General features: G+C 32.0%; 1 protein-coding gene across 1 annotated transcript in view; it reads left to right on the plus strand.

Annotated features, from left to right (window-relative positions):
• The first annotated feature begins 2,225 nt into the window (after positions 1 to 2,225).
• LOC140446964 (protein drumstick-like) overlaps positions 2,226 to 23,306 on the plus strand; it is a 40,719-nt gene continuing 19,638 nt past the window's right edge. The window contains 3 exon segments of the mRNA XM_072539556.1: positions 2,226 to 2,379; positions 18,550 to 18,951; positions 18,954 to 19,024. Of these exon segments, the coding sequence (XP_072395657.1) occupies positions 18,804 to 18,951; positions 18,954 to 19,024 (219 nt within the window). The 5' untranslated portion in view covers positions 2,226 to 2,379; positions 18,550 to 18,803.

Raw genomic sequence — 23,306 nt, forward strand, 5'->3', positions numbered from 1 at the left:
GACATTGTACTGATAGCCAGAAGTAAGCAAGAATTAAAAGAAATAACAAAAAGATTAGAAAGGAAAGCGAGAAAGAAAGGGATGTACATAGATGAAGAAAAGACCAAATATATGGAATGGACAGAAAGAGATTACCTACAAGAACAATATCTGACAGTAATAACAGATGAAAAAACATATAAATTCGAAGAAGTAGAAATATTCCAGTATTTAGGAGCGACATTCACGAGAAGACCAAATATGAAGGAAGAAATCCAAGCGAGAATTATGGCCGGTAACCGTTGTATTTTTGCACTAAACAATTTATTAAGAAGCAAAAACATATCTAGAAGGGCTAAGGTAAGAATATATAAGACAGTAATAAGACCTATTGTATTATATGCCAGTGAAACATGGACAATGAACAAATCAGAGCAAGTCTTGCTGCAAGTCTGGGAAAGAAAAGTCCTCAGGAAAATATTTGGAGGTAAATTATGGAATGGTATATGGATAAAAAGACCAAATATGGAATTAGAGGAGATGTATGGAGAGCCGAATATCGTAGGGATCATAAAGTCACAAAGACTGAGATGGTTGGGACACATCCAAAGGATGGAAAACACGAGACTGCCAAAAAGAAACCAGGTGGAAGAAGGATGTTGAAAAAGACATAGAAAAAATACCAAACTGGAAAAATAAAGCAACAAACAGAAAAGAATGGAAAAGAATAGTAACCCAAGCCATGGGCCTTCTAGGCCTGGAGAGCTAAATTATATATATATATATATATATATATATATATATATATATATATATATATATATATATATATATATATATACTGGACTGACCATATAATAAATGGACAGGTTCTCGATCGTGTAAGCATAGAAAGAGAGCTACTTCATATAATAAAAGTTTTCTCTCTCTTGTCATTTCTTTATTACTGAGGATCGTGATTTCTTCCGGTATTCCTTACAATTTTTCTCCATTGGTCTCTATCTTCAGCTGCTTTGAAAGCTTCGCAGAATGAGTTTCCAGCTCAATTATTAATTTGGCGGGCCATCTAGTTGGTGATCATTCTCTTGATCTTTTCCCCGGAACGTTTCCAGAAACCATTAATCTCTCCAAACTATCGTCATCTCTGAGAACCACGTGACCGAAAAACTTTATAATACTTTGCAGACATATTATGGACAGCCTTTTTTTAATCTCGAGTTGGTTTTGAATGGAAACGTTTGTCCTATGAGCTGTCCAAAGTATGCGCAGCATTTTTCTCCAGCACCACATCTCAAAGAAGCATCAGTTTTTTGTCCGCGAAGAGTCAAAGTCTCTGCCCCGTATAGAAATATTTAGAATACAAGGACATTCACCAGTCTCATCTTTCCAAAGTTTAGTTAGGCAAGTCATCGCATTTTTTGCCATAATAAAACGTTTCCGAACTTCTGCTTTTCAGTTACCACCGTTAGTTAGATCCGAGCTGACAAAACTGTCAAATAAAAGTTTGCAAAAATCATATTATCATACGTTAGGACATGTATTTAGAAATCAGAAATATTTTGCCCCCCCCCCCCAACTCGAAGTAACAGGTAACATTGAAGAAAAATGCTGAGTCGGAAGCAAAAAAACTCTTGAACTACAGCATAGGATAGAGAAAAATATCCCGAAGAAATCGCCAACGTTCATTCATTTAACAGGTCACCATAAGAAAAAGATTTATTTCGATAACATAATATTCATAATATCAAGAACACTATAAGAGATATCCAAAAGAGCTTTCCAAGTATTTATGACCAGAACTTTGTTTTAATTTGTCGGTTGCAAATAATACATTGTTACGGTAATATATTTCGTTTTTTTTTTCTTCAAACGCAACATTTACATAGTAAGTATTTTTACTTACTTAAAGGGAGTGAAGAATATAAGACTACATTTGTAAACCTTTTAATGAAACAGGCAATAATCAATCATTTTAATCGAAAATATATCTGAAAGTCTGTATAAGATCCTTGAAAACATACCCACCTTATAAATAATCTCCTCTGCATATCACGTCGAAGTAATGCAATTGAAAAGTGATTTACATGAGAAACAAATGACGGTAGGTAACAAGTGTTTCGCATGATTTTGAGTTAAGGAGAGAAGACAAGAAGATGAGTAGAGGGAAGGAAACAACAACGAGCTGCTCCTTTCACTCTATGCGGAATTCTGCAATCGGTGGCAAAATCCACTTATATTGATATAGGCGCCACTTTTGTAACATCTCTTGCGACTTCGCGAGATAACACTGCGCTCTTGCTTGGCGAGTGGGTGATGTACCAGTAGTGTCTTTTGCGAAATTCAGTTAAGATTTTTTTTAACAGTGAATATATTTTGTTTGGATATTTCTCCTGCAACGTGGTATGTAGTAAGTTGTAAATATTTTTGTTTTTTAACTATTAAATAATTTTTATGTACGATCTTGAAACGATATTAGTTTTTATGGAGTTTTCAAATATTTTCGTTAGAGCTTGACTATATTGCAATTTTTATACAAGTATATATATCGTAAACTTTTTTTAAATTAACGTCCCAATATATTTACAATCTGTAATATATTTACGATGAATAAATTTTCTGAGAATATTTAACAATATAAATTTTGAAAAATTGACAATTTTCTGTGTATTCTTGGCACTTGGATAGTGTTACGTCTGGTTGGGCTTCTGCTTCTAGATTCTATTGGGCTTCTGCGATAAAGCGATATAGCGCTATATAGCTGATACATAAGGAATATTTTTTAAGAAAGACATCTGTCTTAATTTTAGACGAATTTTTCTGAAAAATTATTTTCTCTAAAGATAAAATAACCGTTAGTATTTTATTGTTTCTTTCTAAGGGGATAGGCGCAAAATGTCGTCTGTCAAAATGTTCAATGCGTTTTAAATGTTTTTATTTTTTTTTTAATCCTGAAAAAACTAATAAGTATTTTAAAAAAATTTAAACGCAGAATGAAAGATTGCATTATTACTGAAGGCCGAAAGAATAACCAAAAAGTTTCTTTTGAATGAGATATTTGAAATTAAAAGTCACACTAAATTTTCCCTTTTCTTTTCCTCCCTGTAACTTATTAAAATAAACATTATAGAAGTTTTAACGGACTTTCGGCCCTCGGCAATAACGTAATCTTTCATTATGTCTTTAAATTTTTCAAATACACTTATTAGTTTTCTCAGGATTCGCAAAAAATAAATACATTTAAAACACATTGAACATTTTGAAAAGCTACATATTGCGCCTATGCCCTTAATAGTACCATCATACGGTTTACGTCGTTTGTGACAACTCAAATAATCTAGAGCTACCACAAGATGATGAAGTTGTTGAAATTATCGTAGATTTTATAGAGATGATTGCATTACGATTTCCAGACCTACATTTTCTAAAAAACAATAATATTAAATTGTTTGTTGAAGAAAATAATAGGTGCTCCAAAAAAAGTTATTTTTTTCAAAGCACATGTTGCTTTTTGGGTTTCTTTGTTATATATATATATATATATATATATATATATATATATATATATATATATATATATATATATATATATATATATATATATATATATATATATTGTTTTTTCATAATGCTGTATTAGTTTTGGAATTACATTTAGCCTGCATTAATATCTTTTGCAAGCCTTAATCAACTTAACTGTAACAATCTTTTTTTATTATATCTGTACTCTTAATTACGATGTTTAACAATTTTTAGCAATTCTCTATTTTTATTGACCCTGCTTAGTACTTTCCCATTAGTTTTTGTTGGTATCCAAGGTATCTTCAGCATCCGTATATGAATCTTCATTTCCAATGCTTTAATTCTCTTCATACTTGATACTTTTAGTGTCCACACTTCTGCTCGATACAAAAGTACAGCACTTAACCGTTCTTTGTCTTAGTTCTAAACTAAGATGATTATTGCAAAGAAATGTCTCCATTTTTATAAAAGTAGTTTTAGTCATTGCTATTTTGCATTTTATTTCTATGTCTGTATCTACGAGCCCCTTCCAATATCAGTTGGCTCAACATTAGATTGATAAGAAAATTAAATTTTAGAGAACAAAAATAAAAGCGCAGCGTAAATTTTAGAAGTTTTAATGCACCGAACAACATTTTTAAATTTCCTAATTATAGAAAATATTTTACAACGTAATGAAAACTATTCATTAAACACAATAATAATAAATTAAAAAAAAAACGCACAGAATATGTAATATAAACAAAAAAAAAATATAAAAGTTTACCACTTTACCTCTTTACCAAGAGTTACATCCCCTTTATTTTTAATGACATCCACAATTCTTTGAGGCATAGTTTTTACCAAGTTATGACAAAATTTGTATGCAAACGAATCCCATATTTCTTGCAATGTTTCCTTCAATTCGTTGATGGAACTGGCAGAATGTTTTCTGAAACTTTTTTTCATTTCGCGCCACAAAGTCTCTATCGGGGACAAGTCGGGAGTGTTAGAAACCCATTCCAGAAATGGTATGCCATGGTCTTCAATCCATATTAAACTCTTTTTTGAGGTATGACAACCTGCGCAGACAGTTCCCAAATATATTATTTTGCGAACTTTTCCAACTTATACTCCATTTAATTGAAACTCTGCAACGGATTAAGACTAAAGCCTAACAATTACTGTATCATCCGCGTATCTAATTACATTAAGTAGTTCCCCGTTGATTTTTATTCCATATGACTGTCTTTCAAGTGACTTTTTAAATAACTAGTCCGAGTAAGCATTGAACGATGTTAGGGATATAATGCAACCGTGCCTAAATGCTCGTTGTATGGAGATTTCATCGGTGTAGTCATCTTTAATTGTTATGATAGCAGTTTGTTATCTATTCCTATGGTTTTTTAAATCTGCATTAATTTTACATGCTGTAGTTTACAGAATGCTTTTTCGAAGTCCACTAATCTATTTTATTCTTATTCCCTTATGTAATTCCCTTATATTCTTATAGTCCTGGTTTTTCGTATTTTTTTTGTGCTCAGCGTGTTTATGTTATTTGTCTTGAAGCTGTAATAGTTGTTTTGTGCTATAGACTGTTATCCTAGTTTTTCTTTCTCTGCTAGGGAAGGTTTCAAATAAATTTGCCATGTAATAAGAATGGTAGTTAATAGTATCCATCATGTTTCCTCTAGATTCAAGAATAGCTAATTTATTTATGATTCTTTATTATCTTGTTAGATTTGGCAGAAATATTCCTGTATTTTTATCATCAAACTGATCAGTAAAAATATTAACAGGTGGATAAAAACAAGAAAAAAAAAACTGGAATGAACATGTAAACCGAATGGGACCAGATAGATTAGCGAACATCTGTAAAAACAACAAGCCGTATATCAGAAGACCCGTTGGAAGGCCGCCAAAAAGTAGGAAAGGTAATGTACAGTCAACAACGACTGAAACAGAATAAGAGGCAGACAAACAGGAGTAATCCTAGTCGCGCGAAGAAGAAGAAGAAGAAGATTGATCAGTGAAACTTTAATCAGTCATTTGTGAGGTCCATCAAAGAAAACAGGCAATTGGAACAAGGACATTTAAATAAAATTAACGACATGGAAACTCTCAAATGTATACAAACCATAATAATCAACAACCAGCTGGAAGGAAAAGTAGAGATACATTCAGAGCACGAATTAAGCATTAAGTAAGGGAAAACTTAAGAAAATTAGAAAACAAGACATTAAAATCAAAGGAAAAGTAAAAAAAAACTACCACGAATATACAGACAGATTTTTAGAGGTTAAGATGATGATAAACTCTTGTAAATACTAAGATTTGGTGGAGCTGATTACTTTAAACTAATTAACATTATTTTACCTCATATTGTCTTATTCTTAGACCATTATTTTCTTAAATACCCTTAAAGCAAGCAAAAAATGGACATATTAAAATTAGAACATCTCAATCTATTACTTTTACCTAGGTATACTACGAGCTATTCAAATTATTCTATGTTCTGCTAATCTAGTAATGTAAATACCTGTAAGTCGTCTTTGTTTTCCGCTATCAGGAGTGCGTCATCTACACAACATTATTTTTATTTCCTTTTTTCCATTTGATATCCTCTTTTAACTTTTACTTGTTTTATCACTTCATTCAATATTAGGTGGCATGTTATTGGACTACTATTTAACTGTGGAAGATGTTCCTAGCATGAACAGCATTCGGAAGATTACAAACAGTATTTAAATCAAACTTAACAAATACTTTAACGTCAAAAAATTTCATTCAGTATGTGCTACCGGTACTAACATATAGAGCTGAAACATGGCGTTTAAACGGAGAATGTTCAACACAAAGCTCAGCTGTGACGGAACTGTGCAGGACACAGAGAAAGAATTGAAGACAACCGTTGGACGAAGCGAACAATTAAATAGTGACCAAGAGCAAACAAGAAAAGTAAAGGCAGACCTCAAACCAGATGGACTGATAACATCAAGCGAATGCTGGTCACGAATGGATGCAAAAAACCACAAACAGAAATGGATGGACATACCTAAGGGAGGCTTACATCCCACAATGGATGGAATAGCTGTTGATGATGATGATGATTGGACTGTGGGCATTTGTCTATTATATAACCGACTCTAGTTTAATTTGTTATATTCTATTGCTTTCCAACTATTCCATCCATTTTTGGATATAGGCCTTTCGAAACGCTTTCCATAAATCTCTATCCTGAGTAACACACTTCCAATTTGTTCCGATTGTTCCGGTCGCCTGCAAAATTTGGTTTGAGTCCGGCAATTTTTGTGGTGATATCTTAAACTTTTTTTGATCTGACCCAGTCGTTCCTTTCGCTATTTGAGAATCGTTTACCTAACATTGCTCTTTCTGTTGTGGCTAGTTTTTCATATTTTCCTTAGTTAGAGTCTAGGTTTTACATCCATATGTCATGATAGGAAGGATATATTAACACTTTGCTCCTCAATTATTGAGATATTTTGCAGTTCTTAATGAGTTTTCCAAATCCTGTCCATACCAGTGTTACTCTTCTAGTGATTTCAGCACTTTGGATCTATTTTATTCTTGGACTTGTTCTATATCATTGCCATTTATATATGTCTCGGATCGTCTGTGTTTGTCATTGTTTTTGTTTCTGCCCTATTCATTTTTAGGTCGACGTATTGGGAGCTGTCTGCGAGTTCCTCCAGCATAATTTGTAGTTCCTCGAATGTGATCTCCATAATCACGAAGTCGTCAGTGAATCTGAGGTAGTGTAACTTGTTGCCAATAACGTTGATGCCATATGTTGACAAATTTGTAGTTTTAACAGATTTAATCCCCTATAATTGCTCTAAATTCTTCATCGTTTCAAATCCATCATTTCTTCTTCACGTAAACCTTTCTACCCCAAGTCCTCTGCCACATAGTCATGCCATCTTCACCTCAGCAGGGAGAAAGGTTTAGATAAAGAAGACAGAATGGATAAAAATAAGTGTCGAAGAAGAGTAAGAAACAGCGACCCCTGAAAAGGGAAAAGTTGGGGAAGAAAAAGAAGAAGAAGAAGTCGTCCATATTTTTATATTTTTGCATATTTTTTTCGCCTTTCTTAAACAGTGGGAGTATAACACTGGTTTTTCATTCTTCAATATTCGTCCTAATCTTGTAATTTTATTAAACACTAGTGATTTTGCCCGTCGCCATGCAACGGGAGATCCAATCATTGGCCATTTATAGTCACTACACTCAATGTTTTCTGATTTCTTCCTAATAGAAGTATGAGTCGCTTGGGCCGGACGGTCAAAGTTTACATTTTAAGGTTATATAAGAGACAATTACAAATTAATTAAGTACTTAGTTTAAATGATTATTTTTTAACAAAAGAAAAATGAACCACTAACTTCAGTTACAGTGTTGCCGGATTTTCTACATTTAAAGAACAAAATATGATTGACTCAGAAAATAAATTGAAATGACAGTTGGTAGTTCAGATTTCTTTCCTAGGTGGCCCTAGTAGTAGTAGTAAGTAAAGCTTTAAATTATTTTACTTATTAAATCTAACGAAAATCTTACGATACAGTTTGCGAAAAAATTATTCGTATTATTAGTATGTAATTAGTATTACTAGTAATATTAACTAAACGTATTGTTTCATGAATAAAATATGAATAACTCAGTAGGTTGAAATGTCAGTTGGTAGTTCAGATCTCTGTCCTAGGTGGCGCTAACAGTTATGATCCCGGACAAACTGCGTTTCCGTGTGACTTGTCCTAGCATTTTATTAAAATAGATGATTTTTAACTGTGCATTAGCTGTGGCCTGCCATATTTCATGAGCTCGTTTGCTATTCCATATTTCCTCGCAATTTTTCTGTTTTTCAATTGAGTTAGATCTGTCACTTTGCTTTCTCTTGTTTGAGTTAATTAATTTAATGTTATTTTCGGTTTCAGGAATTCTATTAGTTTTCATTGTGTAGTTTAGTTGTTATGTTATCCCCTTATCTTTGATAATATGGTTTACCTTCGACAGATCTCTCATTTCTGTTCGTTGCTATCTTACGAATCTTCACATTTCTTTCTGCAATCTGTAAAAGTCATACTTCATATCCATGGAGAACATTTCCTACTTGTGAGCTTGCTTTTTGCTTACTAGTGCATGTGTTTTATTACGAACACTTTTGTTTTTTCCATACTGTTATTTCATACATTAGAGCCTTATGAAATTAGAACATCAAACATATAATTAGAAATGAGTAGACAACTTTACAATGCAATATATATTTCAACATTTATATCAGTAGGTATATGCAAACAAAAAATATACGGACAGAAAAATTATACATCAAAAACAAAAGAGACCAATAAAAAAACTATAGCATGGAAAGGAAGCAAAGGAAGCAAAAACAATTAAATTGATATGCGCGAATCGTTAATTTAAATACAGAGATTAAAGCAAAAAAAATAAATTCAAGCAAAATAATGTTGAAAAATAAAATAAATGGGAAGAAAAAGGGGAAATCTTATAGAGGAAAATATACAGCAAAAAAGGAAAAACAAATTGAAAAAAATGTTACAGCTCTTTTATATACAGTACAAACATTATTTTAATCATAGTGTCCCCAATATGAGCAACCTGATGGCCTTAAAACATTTATGAGTAATTATTATAATTAATAGTAAAACTAGTAGCAATATATTATATAAGATTCCCACAAAACCAAAAATAAAAACGACATCCCAATCTCTTTAGATGACGAAGAGGAAACTCTCACTATGATTCATCTACAAATAATTTCCAAGAACGTTCAAGTAGAATTAATAATAAGGACATTTCAGCAACTTTTTATTTGAGTCATGCTTTACATATTTTTATTAAATAGGGCCATATTATTCTTGTTAATAAATGTACAGTTAAAACATGTATAGTAAATGTACTATTACATAAGGCTGTCCAAATTGTTCTTTAATTTTAATTCTAAATTTGTTTCAATTTTAATTCCTTATTAAATTATCCGATAATAGTTTTTATATAGAATATAAGAAAAAATCCAGTGAATAAAACAAGAACTTTAGTGTGGCCAGATATTTTTATTTCTACACCTGTAGTGCATCTTATCACAATTTGGTCTTCTTTTAGATCAGTAAGCAATTTTATAATAACCTGAGATTAAAAAATTATATTGAGGTTTACCTAATGATGTTACATTTTAACTACTATACTATAATTTTGGCCACTATATGCTGCTGCTTTTAACTTTAACATTGGACTCTAATGTAGGTCAAAGAGCTTCGTCATTTTGGGACCTGTTAGGGAGTAGCTGAAGAGTCTCAATGGTATTATAGTTATGGTGTCTTTCATGATTTCCTGCAAATGTTACGATTGATTTACTGACCATCGTCCAGATCTCTGCATATTTTCACTTCTACTGTATGAAGTAGCATTAAAGATAAGGATACACCCTAAGATTGAACTGGTTTCTTTAACTGAGAGTCAAGTCAAAGGTATCACTTGCTCATAACATATCCTGGTTGTTAATATATCGGAAGTAATTCGTTTTATTCTTTCATTTAATTATAAATTTTTTTGTTGGCATATTTAGATTTTTTAGTTATATTTGCCATTTATTGCTCCAATATCTTACTTGGTTTAAAGCTGTCTGTAAACAACCAGAATCCAATATTTGTCCTTGTTAGAAAATTTTTATTGTGATGTAATGACCACTAGACCAATAAACCAGAGTTTTGCAGCTTTTCACCAATTTCTTTGATATTTGTTTGGTGGGAATTACAACTATTTTTATCCTTCCATACAATGCTTGCCTTATTTGAACACTCTGGTCAGTAACTACAAAATATATACAAATTATGCGATAACTATAATTTTAACTCCCAAAAAACCCTTATCATCTGTAGTGTCCCTAATATCTATGCCCGTTACAATTGATACTTTTTCTTTGTTCTTTTTGTCACTGTACTGTATCTTTATGGCCTTAAATCGGAATCTCCCCTGAAATCTGTAATCAAGGCTAGCAGGTTCAAAATATAAAACATTAAACAGTGTTAGAAAAGTTGATTTTAGTTTGAGATAGTCCAGCCCTAAAATCATCTCACCTTTAGCATAAATAACCCACGTTTATAGCGCTTAATTACAACGGTTTGATTTAAATCAATTTAAAAATTACGATAGGCTTTTGCTTACACTGTCGACGGTTAATATGATAGTGCGGTAAATGTGGGTACCTGACTGAGTTTTTTAAAGACAGATAGCAAGATAATGAGATGTATACAGTTTTATTGATTAATATTCAGCAATGTTGTAGATTACAAATAACCTTAACTAGATTTTTTTTAATTAAGGTTTTGTTTATCTTTTACGGATTAATCGTATTCTTTATCTAGCTATTTTTGTCCGCGGACCGACGTAGATCCCCTCTTAACGGTTTTCTGTATGTTTATCTGTTCTCGTTTATCAGTTGGTTTGGTCAGTATCTGAATTCCACATAATTCTATAAATACTTGTCTACCCAAGATATTCCCTTTTCGTGTGAGATGACCGGTCCATCTAGATTTTAAATTTTGGTAAAATCTTTTGCATTCGTTTTTGTTTTGATACTTTCGTTAGTTTTTTCTATACCTCAGTTTATTTTAAACATATAAAAATCCGTTTTGAATCCGTAAAATGAATGTTTACATGCGAGAAAAGCAACCTGGTAAAAGATCAAAAAAGAGATAGAAGGATGAAGTAGATAGGGATACCAAAAACTTCCTAAAACACGTTCATAAAAAGGATCAACAGTACATTGAGATCTTTGGAGAAGCTTACCAAAGGAGGCCAAGACCCGACTTTGGCTGTACTGCTATTGGATGGATGGATGTTAATTTCTTCGTTGTCTATTTGTATTCACTATCTTACCAGCTTAGAGTTTTAAAAGGGTACTTCAAAACAATCATAATTTTTACTGAAATATGGTCTTCTTGTAAAAGTCCTCATTAAACATCGATGTTTTATTATTCATATGGATATTTACCATGGTTGCTGGATATTTGTATCTTGTTAATAATATTGGTGTATTAGTGATCAGCTATTTATTATTTTTAATCTCCCAGCACGTAGCACCAAAATCTGGTCAATTGTTGAACTACTTGGGCTAAAACCGCTTTGATATTCACCAAGGACTTCCTCTACGTACGTTTTAAATGGCTGTTGGAGATAATTTTGTATATTTTGTTCAGAAGAGTTATACTCCTATAATTTTACATTCCACAAATCTCTCTTTTTGTGCAGTGGACATATGACTTCAGTACACCATTCCCCTGGCATTTGTTTTTTTCTCAGACTTTTACTATCATGCTGTGAATTTAGTGCATAATGCTGTTAACTCCATTTTTAAAGAGCTCTGCACTCCTAGGGACTTGTTATTTTTGAGGCGTGTGATTGCGTCTCTCACTTCCTATATTGAAGGAGGTTCTACGTGGGTGTTATGTTTTGGTCTTTAGGATGACGCATCATTTTCTATTTTGGTACCAAGTAGTGCTCAACCCGTCTGCTTTGTACTGCGTCCCTAATACTAACTATATGTCAATTTTGCCCCTACACATCGTCAACCGTCGTATGAATTCTTTTCTTGTTTCTTTCATGTGAACTTTCTAGTTTCATTTTTTCCCTTTAGTAATTGAAGCTCTTACATAATCTGGTTTTCCAAGATCTGCTTTTTTCTTCGATGCACGCATTTTTCCACCTTTCTGGGTTCTTTGTACTTTTGCTCCTTATCCCGTGTTCTTCTTTGTTGCATAAGGTTATATGCATGCATTCATGATCGAACGCACCGTTGCGTGGAGTGGGTTCTTCTGGTCCTGAGACGTCATGTGGCGCTTCTTTATTAAGTGTGGCCTTTAAATTAGAGATTCTATCAAATTACAAATGTAAAAAAATAGTACACAGTATAATATATATCGGAGGAAAATAGCTATCGAAGAACAATATCTTAGTCCTCGAAAGTTCGAAAGTTCTAGGTTTATCAAAAATAACCATGTTTATTTGATGCTTAAATCAAGTAAAATATAAGTATAAAATTCTTATTCTGATGAAACGATACAAATTTTGCCAGTCCAATACAAGTAACTTTAAATAAACAAAGATGCAGACCCAGCTTCAAAAAAACTACAAGAATCTTCACATTTATAATAACTACACATTTTAAGATGAAAAGAAGAGACAAAGAACAAACAACTGTATTGTTCAAAGATCTGGAAACGCTCTTGTCTGATGAAAATCCAAAGTTAGCCTGTAAATTAAACGAAAACAAAACAAGCGTATGGAATAGGCGAAGGATGTTCAAATAAATACAATATAGCCACCGTTCAAAGAAACCAATAAAAAAAGATGAGACATTAGGCGGTACAGTAGACTACAACAGACCTGTCAAATTCAGATGAGATATTAAATTAATAATGAATAATATATAAATATCATTGGTAGTAAATTTATTTATTATATAAACGAAATAAGATGTTTAAAAATAATAATTATTGTATTTATATGAAATAATTTTAAAATGAGAAGTGTCATAAATATTTAAACAAACGATTCAATATTCTTATTAATTGGATGACATTTATGACGTTTAAATTTTGACATTCCTTACGATTCAAATATTTTATTAACAGTAGTAAATCGGTGTAAAGAACCGTTACTTCGTGACTCTACCCGTTATGGCGCCATCTTGTGGCGCTAATTCCGTGACGCTTGCTCAGTATTTTACTATAGAGAAAAAAATAATACAACGCCATTATAGGGGCCAGCTATATACCCAATTCTTTACATAAATACTGCAAAAATGTTTTTAAGTATTAAATAATCAAAACATATTACAGAAAATTTAAAAATGCAGGGTCAGATCCCGAAATTACCGCACTATTACCCTTTCGACAGTCCATGAACGTCTGAAGTCTCACATATAATTAAAAACTTTCTCTAGAGAGCACACCCACACCTACACGGCCGTGATGTATCTCACCGCCTGTTGCATCATTACTGGGCATTAATTTTGTTTTCTACAAACAATTGAATTGCGAATATCGTGAATAAATATGACGATGGGTCGATTAATTATATAAAAAAAGACAAACGGTAACGCACAAGATAAAACCGATGAGGTGGCCGGTTCCTAGACGTGGGATAATTGTGACTCCTCTAATGACTAGATGAAATTTATTATTTATGATTTGCCATTATCAGCCTGAAAAATCTTTTAAAATTAAAAAGGCAAAAATGTTTACAATGTGGGCTTAATTAAAGGAATGTAACGTACAGAGCATTTTAACATGTTGGGTGTCAATTATATAGAACTGGGTACTAATAATGTAACAATAAACAATATTTGTATCCTCTTTGAATTCACTTTTTGCGGGGTTGCCTAATTTACCAACTTCTAAGTTTATCTCTGCTTTATAATTTATATTATGTGCCATTTAGTGTCATATCTTTATTTTGATTCTACAGTTTCAGTAGTTCATCTAGTAGAACGTCCAAATAAATCGATTAGAAGAACACGTTTTACCAACAGTGTTAAATACTAATAGTACTTGAGCTGTTGTGGAGCTTGTGTACTACATCTGGCTCGTTATACACTGCTAGAATCGCTAGATCGCAATTGTAATATTTTTTTTTATTTCAAACTACTTTCTCCCTCTTTCTCTTTCCCTCTCTCTATTTCTTTCCCTCGAAGGACGACGGACAATCAAGTTAAAATCAAGATTGGGTCAATTTTTAAGGAAGTGACCTATAATTTAATCACATTCATATAGGACCTAATTTTGGTCTCGGTATAATAATCTAGCCCACATTTACCAAGTGGTGAATTTCGAAGTAGTAGACAGATTTGTATATTTCTGCTCCCTGATAATTAGTAATGGCGATAGCTCCTTTGAAATCAGGCCTAGACTAGCAATGGCCCGAATCGCAACCGCTAAATGAGTTCAAATATGGAAAGATTGAACAATAAAAGGGAATATAAGCTAAGGTTAGTCAATGCTCTTATTTTTAACATTACTACATACGTAGCTGAAACCATAGACCCTCAACAAAATAGATTATACCTAAATTACTTTAGCCACATAGCCAGAATACCAAAAAAACAATAAAAGTAAAAGTAGAAGAACTGACTGATCCTACTAAAGCTGGCAATAGCATAAGACAGGCGATTCCTGAGTCCTCTAGGTCCTCTGTTCAACTTGATTATGGATGAAATAATTTAAAAGTAAGAACTAAAAAAGGATACCAAATGGGAGAAAAACAGCTTAAAAGATTCTGCTATACAGACGACTCAATACTACTCTCCCAAACTGAAGATGATTTACAATGTATGCTGCACCAATTTAATATAACCATCAGAAAATTTAACATATTAATTTCCCCAAAAAACGCAAAATGCATGGTTGTAACATCAAATTTACTCAGATATTATTTGAAGCTGGAATGTCAGATAATAGAACAAATAATAAAGTTTAAATATCTAGGCACCATATTATTTAGCTACCGAAAGCTCGAAAGAGAAATGGAAGAACAAGTGAATAGAGCAAATAGAGCCGCAGGTTGCCTGAATGAAAGAATATGGAGAAATAAAAATATCGGAGAAGAAATGAAAGGCAGAATTTACAAAACAGTCATCAGACCAATAATAACATACGCGACAGAAACACGACTTGACACAGAGAGGACAAAAAGAATGTTAGAAACAGCAGAGATGAAAACACTTAAAAAAAATAGATGGTAAAACACTATGGGAAAGAGCTAGAAGTACAGATATTCGAGACAAGGAGGAGAACATCAAGGACTGGGTAAGAAATAGAAGAGTAGAAAAGAACGATCATATAAGCCCAATGACAACAAATAGAGTAGTAAAGGCGGCAAGAAACGGTTCCCCAACAGGAAGACGATCAGTAGGAAGATTACAAAAATGATGGATCGAGAACTTACTGGAGGTACATTGAAAAACAGACAGAATAGGCGTCTTTATAAAAAGGATAAGACATAACCAGAAGAACGGGGAACAGAAATTTATTGGTAGTAGAGAAAAGCTTAAAGGTTGAAGACCAACAATAAGATCTCCAACATGATGAACAGACCAAATAAAGACTCTGGTGGGAAAACCCTACATAAACCGTCGATCTAGCACATGATCGCAGCCAATGGAGACAGCATGCTCATAAAGTGAGGAGTGCAACTCGCACTCTATCATTTTCTTTTAGACTTTATCTAATCTCATAGAAGTTTCACTGCAATTTTTCTGTTACATTACGCACTACTTATTTCCTTAAATTTGATCTATCATGCGTTAAGTACTTAAAGCATCTTTCAATAGTTTCCAATGGCTCTCTAGTACCCGGCCATATACACTTAATACGAATAATATATATAAGAGATTTCCCTCTATTTGTATCAGCAACTCCACCTTTAAAAACGAGTTGTGGAATTTGCGTCTTAGGTTTGTTTCTCGTAAGTTACAATCTTTGCTGATATTTTTTTTAACATTTCCTAGGAACCTTCTATGGTCTACATACCTAAACGCCAAGAAATAGATTCCTTGAACTCCCTTGCGTCTCTCAACTTAAAAAAAAAAACAAGTTAATGAAAATTATTATTAATACCAATACTTACGAAACTCTAATGGAATAAAGCCACCAGATGGAAAAACTACAGAAGTAGATGTACATACAAGCACTAATAACAGAAACTAAAGATTGCAGTGATAAAATAGAAGTTGGAACTGGAAAAGCAAGTTTATATACAGTGTCCTATACTATGAGTTATATTGAGAGCAGTTTGAAATATTTAACTCTTTTGAGATATGTACATATAGAAAGGTGTATTACGCGAAGAAAGTTGAATTGTTAAGCAGATTGAAAAAAGAAAAAATGCATTATATGTTCTCTCGAACATATAATGCATGGAGAAAACTGCGGCTCAAAATATTAGCATCAGCAGAATAACTATGGGAAGAAGACGAATATATTAAATAAAGAAACTAAGAATGGTTTATTTACAGCTGAAATATCTTTTTATAATAAAAAACAACACAAAAAACAAACAAAAAAAAAAAGAAAAATTATTGCATATCCTAAGCATCAAAAAAAGTACAAGGACCTTGAATATCAGATATAAATCAGTGAAACAAAAACATACAAAGTATACTTCGAACGAAATAGATCTATGGGATTACCAAAATACCGGTTATCAAATAAAAAAAAGGTTCATGGGGCCGAAAACAAAATGGTTAGAATCTAAATAAAGTCTACGAAAAAGCAAGTGCGTGTTTATACATATACTAGTGATTTTGCCCATGCGACGGGGGATCCAATCAACTGCAATCTACCGTCACTCCACTCATTTTTTCTGCCTTTTTTCTATTTTATCGTATCCCCCTCTAATTTTTTCTAAATCGCTTCAATTTTATCGTGTATCCCTCTTAACTTTCCTGACTATATTTTATTTTATTTTATTTTATTAATTTGGTATATTTTATTTTATACAAATATTTTAAAATAAAAATTAGCCAAATCGATCCAGTAGTTCTTAAGTTGTTATAAAAAAAAAAGTCTCGATCTACGATATGAAATCAATCTACATAGAAAAACCAGCGTAGCTCGAGTTTGACAAGTCATTTGTTGGGAAAGTAGAAGTAGAAGATCGACAGAAGGCCTAGAAAAAGGTGGAAAGACGCAGTCAGGGAAGATCTGGAGAAGATGGAAGTAAGGCCATGGGAAATAATAGCACAGGATCGGAATCAATGGAAGGCAATAGTAAACGCGGCAAAAACTCACGAAGAGTTTGTAAAAGCCAATGATGATGATGATGATGATTTGTTGGGAAAGCTCCAGTTTTGTAATATATTTTTTACGTATCACCACATTCGCTGCCAATATTTTAGAATCAAAAAACTTTTAAACGAATTAAAAATTACATTTTTAGAATAATAAACTTATTGCATATATACCAACTAAATATAAACTAACAAAGTTTTAAATTATTTTTCTTAATAAATCTTACCTTAAGCTACAGCAACCAAATAATTTTCGTAATTTTTGCGAAAAAATTAATCGTATTATTATTTATATTAACGTGTAGTTAATATTATTAATATTGTTAATTAAACGTCTAGTTTTAAGAACAAAATATGATTGACTCGGGAGGTTAAGATTTCTTTCCTATAATTATCGTACCGGACAAACAGCGTTTTTTATTAACTTTTACTATTCTACTATCTCATTTTCTTCAAATGAAAATAAAATATTCGAATCAAATGGAATAAGTAAATTCGAATATGCAAGAAGAAGAAATCTGAACTAAGGTACTTATCAATGAACATAGTAAGTTGGTAAGGAACTAAGAATATGCCCAACAGAAGGTTTATAAATACAAGTGAGGACAAAAAATTGACCAAAAGAGTTATTTAAAAAACTATTTAATAACGTTGGTGATTAATTTATTTTAATTTACGACTAAAATTTAAATTTAAATATATTTATATAAATAAGTATTTAGTTTAAATAATTATCTTTCTGTAGTTTTTTCAATAAAGTTTTGAAAATGATGGTCAAGGTGCTAACTGGTAAATGAGTGAAATAAGTATTTCAGATAGAATGTTGTGTAGATATGTAGCAAATTTTTTGTATTTGTTATCGAGATTTCGCAGGAAATCAAAAAGTATATCAATGTATTAAGAAAAACCGAAGGTATATTAAAGCAGTGAAGACAGAAAAGGTAACATTTCTGAAAATAACGAAAATATATTCTAAGAGAATGTCATTCTTGCAAAATCTGAGTTATTGGACTGTAATGCGTTAGCCTATTTCATACAGTAATCGATAAATATAGATTACCGTAAAAATCAAAAATGTCCTTAGAATATAACCTACAAGCAGAAGATCAATTTTCCATATTGAAAAACACACATGACCTTTATAGAATGACACAGCAATAATGATCATATTTTAATGCATGCAAAGTTAAATTAAAAATCCCATTGTTTTCAAGTAATTGTCTTTCTAATAGCAATTAAATTCTTTGCAGGTTCTACCACACCGGATTCTCCTCTGCTGCCTGATTACTACGCAATACTATTACATCTTAAAATAATCGTGATTTGAGGTGATTCCGATTGATCAACCGCCTAATAATAAAACAAATACAAAAATTACAAATAGTGAGAGTAAGAAACCACTTACGTGTTCACATCCTAGTTAACCTCATCGTTTCTGGGATAAAGATTGAGATTATCAGATTATTATCGTTCAGTAAACAGGTTATAAAGATAAAACGCCAAGATGTTTGCCATTATGCAGATTGACAACGACGTCAGCGGAGGTCAGTTCAGGAGAAAAATGAGGTCCAAGTGCGAGTTTGTCTGCAAGTATTGTCAAAGGAGGTTTACGAAACCGTACAACCTCATGATTCACGAAAGGACGCACAAGAGTCAGAGGTGACGTTCAGTTGCGAAATTTGCGGGAAGAGTTTTAAACGGCAGGACAAACCTCAAACAACACAGGTAAGTCAGAACTTTCTTTTTTTGTCAAATTTTTTTTCAATATCTTTAATGGTTTTTAAAGGATAATTTAAAATATGCAAAATTTTACGAAAACTAACTGTCTGCGTTAAATATTCAAATTAATCGTCTCGGTGTATATATTATTTGCAACAAAACATATTATTTGGAAAGGTTCTGCAAGCATAAAATGTTTTAATATTCACAGTTTACACTATAAATGTGTCATTCATTGTTTTAATAAATTTAAAATTTGACTTTTTCTTCTCTTATAAAATATGTTGCATTAGACAAGTTGGCGGCCTTTTATATTTTGGCAACAAAGGTTAACTTTTGTTACATTATTTACGTTTTCTTACCGTTATGATTTTTTTTTGTATGTTATGATTTATTTCAACCTAATTTTCGAGTCGATTCTTTGTTATTCTATCAACATAATTATTAGTGTAACATATTTTATATTTATAACTAATTTTCCTCTGTTCTCCATCTTCTTCGTATGACTAATACTTTCGTCTATTTTGCTTATTATCTGTTTTGTAAAGCTGTGCTTGCAGCTTTTTTGTTTTCATAGTTTTCTCTCTTCGTGCAACATCTTTAATATTAGGTTTCCTATTTCTGTTTACCGATATTTCCAAATTAAATCACTTACATATTTTTTTGTATTATTTGCTTTTATGTTCTTTTTTTGTATTTTGAATCTGTATTTTTTCCATTTAGCCGCCCACACGAGATTTTCTTTTTTCCACTTTAATTATTTGTTTTGCTATTCGGTCTTCACCTATTCGGTACGAATTATTTCTGGCTTATATCATCAATAACAATTAATTTTCGAGTTTTTTCTAGCATTTTTCTTATGTCTTCTAAAATACTCTATCTTTTACCAGTAGTATTTTTTTCTGTTTTAACTTAGAAATAAAATAAAACTGAACTAAAAAAAACAATTTTTGTTATATTTTTCTATATTTTTGACATTTTAATTTTATTTCGAATTTATTGGTTTACTGCTTCTATCATATTTAAATTTTGCCTTTATACTAGTGGAAATCAGGAGTTTATAGTATACTTTCCATCGTTGTGGATTTTGTAAGTTTTTTTAGTGTATCTTTAGTGTTTAGCTATTTTTATCTCGCCTATACATATAAGATGTATCCCAAAATTTACAAAAGATTTGAATTTAATAGAAAACATTGTTTTTTCTTTATATTGTAATTTTTTTTCATCGAATCATAAAGTACATCATCCTTTGTCAAAATTTTTCACCGCTATTTTGCATAAACATGGCTTAAGTTCGTTAATGCAGCGTTGAATTTCCTCCTTCAATGAAAGGCTGACTGTAGGCTTGTTGGCATAGTCCTTTGCCTTCAAATAGCCCCATAAAAAGAGATCTAATGGTGTTAAATAAACAATCTAGGCCAATTCTGATCAATGAAACGAGAGATTACACGTCCAGGAAATGTCCCATGTAGTAATTCAATGATTTGGCGGGCTGGGGGACCAATATCATCTATTTCGGTAGCACGAACTCTTTTATCATGTTGCGATATCAAGCACCAGTAACAGTCACTGCTTGACCAGCCTCATTTTCAACGAATATGATGCCTCCAGCTCAAAATCCTCACCAAACGGCGATAACGTTGTAGATGCATTTTTTTCGAATGGTCACATGTGGGCTCTCAGAACCCCAAATGCGACAATTTTAACTAATAAGAAAGCCATCAAGATGAAAATGTGCTCCATCGCTTAGATGATTTGGTTCAGAAAATCAGCATCTTGTTAATGTTTAAGATCCATTCAACGAACTCTCTTCGCTATGCATGGTCATTAGGCTTCAGTTCTTATGTCAGTTGAACTTTGTAAGCATGCAAATGCAGATCTTGCAGTGCAGTGAGTATACGCTGTACAGAACTTCTTGAAATTTGTCCATGACGCCGAATTGATGCTTCCGGTAATTATTCTCTTTACAGTTACCGAATTTAAATCAATATTGTGACCATATTTTGTAAAAAATTTTCCGAACTCCGACCGAGAAACTTTTATTATTTTTAAAATATTGTTTAATATTGAAAACTCGTTGTTCTCTCATGTAACGTTCCATTTTTTACTAACCCTAAACTGTTAGCTGTCAAATTGTTTCTTTTTTGTTGTTGTTAACACTTTACTGCAAAAATTGCGGCAAATTCAAATCTTTCGTGTATTTTGGGACACTTTACATCCACGTTAACTGTTAGTTCACATTTGATATAATATTTTATTCATTTTAATTATATTATCTATCAATAAATCTAAAATTGGATAAGCTACCGAAATGGAAAGTAATAATAACAAATATCATATGGATTAAAACGAAATTCAAATACAGCAAGATAAAGAGTCAGAAGATAACAAATTGACTTGAATCCCGAAAGCATCATCTTTTTAGGTGCCATCTCTGCAAAGAAGGTCGGCAATTATCATAGCTATTCGGACTTCAGAGCCGGCTACTCTTAAAAGTTCATTTAATGTAGATCAATACCATTCTCTGATAGCCATATATTTTTCTCCGTCACTCCTTTTCCTTGGATCTTTCCCTGCATAACCAGTTGGAGCAAGGTGTATCTCTCTTTACGTGTAATGTGTCCGAGATATTAAAATGTTCTTGTTTTAATGGTATTTAAAATTTCCATTTCTTTTTTTATCTTTCTTAAAACATCTGTATTTGTGGAGTATTCTGTCCACGATATTTTCAAAATTCTTCAATAAACCTACAACTCGAATAATTCGAGTTTTTTCATTGATGCCACATTTAAAGTCCAAGCTTCCATTCCATAAAACAAAGTTGAGAAAACACAGCTCATAGTCAACCCAACTTTCAGCTCCAAAGTTAAATTTCTCATTTTGTTGAAGTTTGTTCTAGCTATTTAATCCTGCTTTTAATTTCTGGAAATAATCGTTTGTGGAGTTAGTAATTATTCCCAAATATCCATATCTTTCCACTACTTCGACATTGGTTCCGTTTTATCGTATGGTATCGGTATTGGTATCGTAACGAAGCAGATATAAAAATATGCATTATAGGATCAGATGTCCTTCCCAAAACAACGGGTTCCGTAATTGAATGTTGGTTAAAATAAATGAAGAATAGAAAATCACCCGTGAGCAGATCTAATAATCTGTGATTTTTTGCAAGTTCCAATAGAAGAAGTCGGAACACTATATCTACTTTGGATGTATCACCAAAATGAAGAAGGAAAATCAAAATGCTAAAGTTACATAAGATTTCGACTAACATGTGCTACCTTGGTAATGTGAGACGGTTGCATATTACCAGTAGTCATATATGGACTTTCAGTTCTGAGGGACGAGGTTAGCGATGGATGAAATGTGTTTGTGTTAGTAATATGAATAAGACACAGAATAAGCAAACTGGGACATTTAAAACAGAATAAAGGATGCTGGAGTAATGAAATAAATTAACAGTCACAGCCGGATACTTGCCAAACAAGTGAACAAAATCGAGATCGTATTTAAAAGAAAAATATTAGAAAATGATTACTAAGATGGTTGATGATATTCGAAAAATATTTAAGACAAACTGAACAAAAACGGCAGAAGAGAGGAAAGCATGGAAAAGCCTGGAATAGGGACGAATAGGTATACCTATATCCAGCAGTGGATTGACAAAGGATATAAGAAGCATTATGAAGTTAAGTATAAAGAGTACACAAAATGTTGTTTTGTACAATTTAATGATCTTTTCCTCTTTTCAAAGACTGTACTTAATAGGATCATACGGAAGTTACATAGTCTTTTAAATCACTGAAAGTTCTATTTAGTTACCTCTTCCTAATTTGGTTACATTTATTCATCTTTTGCCACAAAATTCACTTTTTTGACTGTTATGTCTGATTCTTTAAATTTATTGCAGGTTATCCTTTTAAAGCCAACCTTTTTTTCTAGCTTAAATAATAATTAAGGTATTTTTCTAGAACATCCAATAAGGTTTTTCCTAAAACCTCTTAGATGGTTCTTTCCAGAATCCAATTAAAAAATTTCATGATTTTTTGCTTGCTCTTCGTATGCTTTTATCAACTGTTTATGGTATTTCTCTTCACTAATATTATTATTTTGTTTCTTTACTTGACTTATTTCCAGCTGTTTTCATTTTCTTTTAACCTTCAATTGCTTTCCTTTTGCAAATACTTTTCGGAAATCCTGTGAAATGTTTAGTATTTTGTTTAAATTTTCTTTTTTCTTAAGATTTCCTAATTTTGGAATTTCCTACTATAATATGCAAGTAGCTAAA

This window comes from Diabrotica undecimpunctata, chromosome 7 (genome assembly GCF_040954645.1).
Source record: "Diabrotica undecimpunctata isolate CICGRU chromosome 7, icDiaUnde3, whole genome shotgun sequence".
Classification (NCBI taxonomy): Eukaryota; Metazoa; Arthropoda; class Insecta; order Coleoptera; family Chrysomelidae; genus Diabrotica; species Diabrotica undecimpunctata.